Source organism: Argentina silus (assembly GCF_951799395.1).
Source record: "Argentina silus genome assembly, chromosome: 6".
NCBI lineage: Eukaryota > Metazoa > Chordata > Actinopteri > Argentiniformes > Argentinidae > Argentina > Argentina silus.
The window spans coordinates 19,045,905-19,053,404 of NC_139660.1; the positions used below are offsets into that span (position 1 = coordinate 19,045,905).

The 7,500-nt window shown below is 48.4% G+C and overlaps 1 protein-coding gene across 3 annotated transcripts in view; it reads left to right on the forward strand.

Annotated features, from left to right (window-relative positions):
* The first annotated feature begins 216 nt into the window (after positions 1 to 216).
* Positions 217 to 7,500, forward strand: part of sgip1a (SH3GL interacting endocytic adaptor 1a) — a 54,359-nt gene continuing 47,075 nt past the window's right edge. For all 3 annotated transcript variants that reach the window (XM_083670943.1, XM_083670944.1, XM_083670942.1), the window contains exons 1-2: positions 217 to 444; positions 1,309 to 1,353. In XM_083670943.1, coding sequence (XP_083527069.1) covers positions 1,344 to 1,353 — 10 coding nt within the window. In that variant the 5' untranslated portion in view covers positions 217 to 444; positions 1,309 to 1,343. The remainder of the gene's footprint in view (positions 445 to 1,308; positions 1,354 to 7,500) is intronic.

A 7,500-nucleotide genomic window follows, 5' to 3' on the forward strand; every position in this document is an offset into this window, starting at 1 on the left:
CTGCAGCTGTACTCAGCGTCTCCATGACGTCACAATGATTGATCGTTATCCCGAGTGGCAGAGAGAGAGAGAGAGTGTGAGTGTGTGAGAGGGAGAGAGGGAGGGAGCAGGCGTACGGAGCCAGTGTCAGGGAGAGCAGAAACACAGTTATAAAAAAGGGGAGGGAGGGACAGAGTAGCAGGCAGACCAGCAGAGAGACAGAGAGACAGAGAGAGAACAGGTTGCCCACAGTGAACACACAGACACACAGAGGAATACAACAGCCAAAAGGAGACATACATATTCAATTTGTTACTAGGATCTGAGGCTCTGTCGGGGTGTGTGTGTGTGTGTCCTCAACATGGGCAGTCACTTCACTCCGCTCTGCTCGTTATTCCAGCAACGAGCAAATAATTAATCTCATTCATCGCTCGACAGAGTCTACACACACTGCAGCAACACAAGGTAGGTAGGTCCTGGGAGGTGGGAGTGGCTGGGGGGTGGGTGGGTGGGTGTGTGTAAGTGTGTGTAAGTGTATATAAGTGTGTGTGTGTGTGTGTGTGTGTGTGTGTGAGATCTATATGCCTCTATGCCTTTCAATTCTTACTGTATGCTCGTGGAGTGCCTCTGTGTCGGAGTGTGGGTGTGTAGGTGTGGGTGTGTGTGAACGTGTGCGTGTCCGTGTGTGGGGGGTGTGTGAACGTGTGCGTGTGTGAGAGAGAGAGAGAGACAGGGAGAAAGAGAGAGAGAGAGAGGGAGAGAGAGGGAGGGTACTCTTCTGGCATTCTCTAGGGCCACAGTGTCAGGAGTTGCAAGCTGAAAGCCATGTGACTCTGCAAAGAGCCTCAGGGATTGGCTGAGCACAGCTGTGACCTCAGCAAGCCTCCCTCCCTCTTTCTCGCTCTCTCTCTCTCTCTCGCTCGCTCTCTCTCTCTCTCTCGCTCGCTCTATTTCTCCCTCTCTACCTCCCTCCCTCTCTACCCCCTCTCTTTCTCTTTTTTTTTCTTTTTTTTTTTTTCCAAATAGCATTTTTTTTTTTTTCCCCTCCTCTCAGCATCCTAGCGTGATTGTGTATGTTAGAGGCGCAGTAGCAGCATCCATGGCCTAAGCCCCCAGTCCCTGCCTCTCTCGGGCTACCGATCGGCAGCTAGCCCTGCCAGCCCTCCCTCTCTCCCCAGCCGCGGTGCATGGACCCTGGGCCAGCTGACAGACGACGTCTGGGGGTGTTGGAGGCTCTGTGTTAGCCGGAGCGTTAGCTGCACGGCTCTGTGTGTTCTCTGCATCTGGTAACCAGGGGCTTCTCTCTCCCTCTCCCTGCTTTCCTTCCAGGCTCCTTGGAGATAGAGGAATGCAAATCTGCAATCATGATGGAAGGTAAGGACGGATTTTAATGGATTCATTATTCCGATTATTCCTCTTATGCAGCATCTCCACGGTGCTTTATCTGCGAGCGTATTTGTATGAGTGTGCATGTGCTTGTGTGTGTATGCGTGTGTGTGTGTGTATGCGTGTGTGTATGCGTGTGTGTGGATGCGCACGCGTGTGTGTATGTGTGTCTGTGTGTGTATGTATATGTGTGTGTATGTATATGTGTGTCTGTGTGTGTGTGTTTGTGTTTGACAGTTTCAAATGTCATAAGCTGCCCTGCTATTTTGAGTGCATGCATTCCGGTGACTTGCATGTCACACTGAGGGAAGGGCAAAGCCACTGAATGTCTCCTCCATGCAAACACAATGGCGGAGCTAATTGAACATTGTGTGTGTGTGTGTGTCTGTTTTTCTCTCCCCCTCTTCCCTTCCCGTCGTAAAGGATTATTTGGATTTATTGTGCAGTAGGGCTTATGTGCCCAGCTGGCTGGCTAGTATAAATTCTCTTTGTATGGAGTACACTCACACACACACACACACACACACACACACGCGCGCGCACACACACAGTGCGTTCTGTATCGAATCGGTCGTTTGCCATGCGAGACCATTTTTAGTGGAGGTGCGTTCGTGTGTGTGTGTGCGACGACAGATTGATCCGTTCCCGCTGTGTCGAGGAAAGACATGAATTCTGGGTCGTTTTTTAAACCCATAGCCCTTTAATTTCTGACATCATCAGTATGCAACGAAGCGTTATTTACGCAGCTTGCAGAGACTCATACATTTAATCTGCCATCTTGTCTTTCATCTCGATAATCCACCATCCAGGCATCTATACCTCAATGTTTTTGTACTATTTTCTTTTTTTACTGGGATTTTTTTTTTTCTTCTTCAGAAAGCGTCATTGTTTTGATGATGATTCCGTTCATCTGTCTGATTATTATCCGCTGATCCTTTCTGTGTTGTGTTTATTGCATGTGACTCCAGTACATACTGCAGAAGAACAGGCCATAAAGTGTAACGGATTGCTGTTGCATGAGTAATGACATCATTCAGGCCTATTTAGCCCAGTGTGTTTGGGAAATGAACACCCAGGCCGCCTGCCTCTGTGTGTTGGCACCCCGGACACAGGGCCAGGCTACTGTAGAAATATCTTGTTAACAATTGTCTGGCTCGCCCGTGTTGTCACCGGTCACGAGTTGTTGGCTTTCCTTTCCTCTCTGTTCATGATCAGAGAGAGAGAGAGAGAGAGTGGGGTGGGGGGGTGGGGGGGTCGGTCGCATACAGTACTGGCTGAGTCGGGTGGAACCCATCAATCAGCCTATCAGAAAGCCCCATGTTTGAGCATCAATAGGCGCTGATGTGCTCAGATACTGACAGTCACAATGCTATCACCCAAATGTTAATGATTGGCCTGGCTTTTCAATTCACTCACTCACTCACTCTGGCTTTGTCTGAGTGTGTTCAGTCTGTTGATGACCACCCCTAGAATATCTATGTGTGTGTGTGTGTATGTGTTATGTAGATATATACATATAGGTATATAGGTACTGTATATCATGTGTTGTGTTAATCAGTGGTAGTATAATAGTGTAACATCTAGATCATGACCTCTGGACTTTTCACATGTCCTCTAGATCCGTCACATGGCCTCTGAACATGTCACATGATGCGTTTCTATAGGCTGTCAACACTAACGCTCGATTTCAATATCTACACTAGCATACATACCACCTAGAATGCATGTATATTGTCTGCTAGTCAGGGGAGGCTGGTGGAGGGAGAAATTGGAGGACAGGCTCTCATTGGATGGAATGGAATGAGGAAGGGTATCAGACACATGGTTTGATGTGTGTTTGAACTGTAGTATCAGTGGAGGGGGCCGCAGACACTCTCATACCTTCCGTCACTTTGTCATCCATCCAACCACCCATCCCGTCCTCACCCTTTACTGAGGGGGGTCATTATACTACCACCTTTATACTACGCACTCTCGGCCACCTTGTGATCCATCCATTCAAGTTCAAGTTCCTCCCCTCTCCTCTCCTGGCTGTATGTGCTAATGCTAGTCCTAGCGCTCCAGCAGGTGCTAATGCTAACGCTCATTCTAGTGTTGCAGCAGGTGCTGCATGTGTCACGGGCGACAGATCTGTTAGGTAACCTCCACCACGAAGGGGAAAAGCGACAGTCACGCCGTCTGTAAATAGAGGTCCATTAGCATGGCTAGTGCTGGCTTAGCGTGGCTGTGTGACGCCTGGATTACTGTCAGGTGTAAAATTGGACGCTAATCCCGGTTAGCGTTGCTTTTTAAAGTCCTTCTACTCTACTGTCGTACCTGGTACTGGAAGAGGAAGGAGCAAGCTAGGTTGTTGGTTAAGTTGAAAGGTCATGGTCACTCGTGGGGCTTTTCTTCTGATAGAGTAAGTGGGTGAACCCTGGGTTTGGGCTGGGGCACCGTTGCTCAGAGGATGGAGAGGAACCAACACACTCTATTATAGCCGGTCCTTATGGACCTGGTACTGTGTTACATTAGTCCCGGTCGGGTAACTATAGGTAAGCAGGTCGTGAGACGACAGGGAGATTTAGTAGTTCAAGGAATAAGACCTGAGCGTGGGAGGGTGAACCTTGGGTAACCCTCTTATGGAATGTTACTAAGAACAGGCCAATGAGGTTTTCATATACTTGTCTTTTGTCTGGGGCTATTGTTTGGCTCCCTATGGTCATGATGACATTCTTACACCCAGTAATTTAGTGTGACCTTTTCTGCTACAGTAGGTCAATGCACAAGGGATTACCTAACCTCGTTAAAACCAGGATTTCCTAGTTTCCAAGCCTGCATAAAGTAGTTACAAAGTGGTGGAAACCCATTTGAAATGAGTGATGCCTCGCGACACATCAAATCAATCAAGTACTTAATGCCTTCATTAACTAGATTTTGTGTATGAAGCGTACTTCTGGCAAAACAAAATTCAGTTTTTTCATCTCGAATTTCTTCAGTTTTCTTCAATGTTGCAAGCTAGCATCTCGCAACAACTCTCTGCAAAATAGTCCTACCCGGTCGGAAAAGAGTCAAAATGTCAACATAACAACAAGCTCCATCCAGGTTCAATCCAAGCCAGATCGGCTAATCAAAAATGATCCAGACCTCCGAAGGAGGCATGAGAACAGCATGATTTTGGAGGTACAGCATGGCTACGCAGGACTAGGGTTTACCCACCTTTTCTTACCACTGCATCCTTGCCTACACCTGTATGTTCTGGGCTGGGGTTAGGAGCAGGGTTTTATTGGATGGGGATGGGGTTAGCATACCATAGCAAAGCATAGCACATCCTCACATCCTTTCACAACAACAGCAGTGGCTTGTGTGTGCAGGTGTGCCGGCGTTGGAGGGCTTCATTCATTACAGCCCATGGTGGCTGCAGCCCCGTTGACCCCGTATGGGAAGGTATCCTGCGGCCATACTGACCACAGGATCACTACCACTATGAAAGCAAGGAGGAGACGAGGAATGTCCCAAGTTGACGTCTCTCTCCAGTTAGGGCGAGTACCAGAGGTGGACCCAAGGCTATAGGCCTAAAACCAGGGCCAAGAGTATAGTAAATAGTAATGTTGAAGGTGTTTATATTTCTTTAAATAGGTATGGTTATGGTGTGTATTTCCTGTGAACCGTTTTAGGTCTGTGTGTCCACCCTAACATTACCCCGCCCCCATTGGGTGTTGCCGTGGTCAGGGTACTCCCATGTTGGTACTAAACTCTGTCGAACAGAACCCTACCAACCAGTAGGGGCTGGCGGGGGGAGAAACCGGAGGATGGGCTCTTTGTAACGGACGGAACGGAATATCAGGAACGGTATCCAACACGTATCCAACACACGCGCTTGATACCGTTCCATATTCCATCCCATGTATTACAATGAGCTGCTCCTCCTCCTCTGTATACTGTACCTTCCAGAACACATACTGTAACACTCCCATCCAGAACCATTGAACAATCACAACAAACAGATAACCACCTCACACAGTGTTAAAAGGGCTCTCTAGGTTTTCATTACCAGCCTATTCTGGGAGAGATTGGAAGCGTCCCCCTGCGTTAACGGGGCTGGCCCTGTTGAGATACAGAGGCAGGGTTGGACAGGATGCTGGAGGGAATCACGTCAGGGTTTCTGGCAGCTCTGGAGGAAATGCCTTGACTAGAGCATCGCTGTGGCAGATGCTGTCATGGTGCATTCACGTGCTCCGCTGAAACTCCCGGAGCTTCACACCAAGATGATGTAGCGTAGGATTTGGCACAGAGCTCCCTATTGGCTGGTTCTGAGATATTAACCAATAGCACACACTAGTTTCCTCTTTCTGAGGAGCACTTGAATGCAGCATTACGACGTGTGGTAGGATGGAAGAGAGGAGAGGAGAGGAGGATGGAGAAGAGGAGGGGGGAAGAGAGGACAAGAGGGGAGGATGGAGGAGAAGGGGAGAAGAGAGGAGGAGAATGGTGGAGGGGGGGAAGAGACGAGAAAAGAGAAGAGAAAATGAGAGGAAAGGAGAGGGGAGGGAAGGAGAGCTGAGCTGAGCTGTCTCCGGGCTGTAGAGCAGCGTGTGACGAAAGCCAGCCGGCGCCAGGGTCACAGAGTAAAGGACAGAGAGGACCAGTGACGTCTGTAGGTATTCTCAAGAGGTCACCTGTTCGCAGGGTCACCTGTTTTGTGAGCCACTCGGGTGTTTGTGTGTTTGTGTTTGTTTGTGTGTGTGTGTGTGTGTGTGTGTGTGTGTGTGTGTGTGTGTGTGTGTGTGTGTGTGTGCGTGTGTGTGTGCGTGTGCATGTGCGTGTTTGATTTCTCACTATACCCACTCTCAGAATGAAGAGAGGCCACAGAGGAAGAGCTCATTGTTGGGGGAAGAATAGGCCCTTTGTCGCCAGGGTGACAATCATTTTTACAGAGACCCAAAATGAACTTTCCCACATCAACAACACGCAAGAGCAGCAATCGTGCAGGGGGAGGGCATGTGGTCTCACCCTTTATCTTGTTGTTTACTGTTTTAATCCTCACACTTGTTTTTCTCACAATCCTCACCCCTGTCTGATGATCCCATGTTTGAGGGATAAGACATGCTGTCACACACACACACACACACACACACACACACACACACACACACACACACACACACACATGCTGCTGCTGACACACACACACACACACACACACCCCTCTCTCAGCCCCCTAACGCAAACCTTATACATAACGATCTGACCTCAAAAATGTCCAGCAGCGTTTAATGATCCCCATTGCGTAATGCAGTGGTAGAGGAACACAATAGCTTCTTTTACAGCGCTGTGAAAACCTTCCTCAGTCTGATGAGCCTCGGTGGGAAAGCCCTGGTCAAGCCTCAGCTCCCTGCTAGACAGTAGAAAAGGAAAAAACCTAGGAAAAGGAGCTTGATATGGCCTTCATAATCAAAACACGTACTTCCCTAAATGGTACAGTCATGAAAGATCAGACAGTCTTTGCTGCTTAATTAAGAGATGTCCTGATCTTTTGTCATTGAATCAAATGTGTGACGCAATGCTAGGATGACATAGCTGTATTGGGGTATTGTGTCAACCATAGCTGTAGCTGTACTGGGGTATTGTGTCAACCATAGCTGTAGCTGTACTGGGGTATTGTGTCAACCATAGCTGTAGCTGTACTGGGGTATTGTGTCAACCATGGTTGTACTGGGGTATTGTGTCTGCCATGGTTGTACTGGGGTATTGTGTCAACCATGGCTGTACTGGGGTATTGTGTCTGCCATGGTTGTACTGGGGTATTGTGTCAACCTTGGTTGTACTGGGGTATTGTGTCAACCATGGTTGTACTGGGGTATTGTGTCAACCATGGTTGTACTGGGGTATTGTGTCTGCCATGGCTGTAGCTGTGTCTATTGACTGACAGGCCTGGCTGAGTCATGTATCCGTGGGAGATCTGAGGAGACTGGGGGATTTGGTTGTTGTTGTTGTTGTTGTTGTTGTTGTTGGTGTGCGTGAGTGTTTGTGTGTGTGTGAGAGAGAGAGATACTGCAGGATTAGGTTGATGCAATGTGTGTGAGCGCAACAGAATATGAAATTAGTCTGGCTGCGCAGGCAAATGTTTTGGGTATGAAATGTAAGTGGATATTT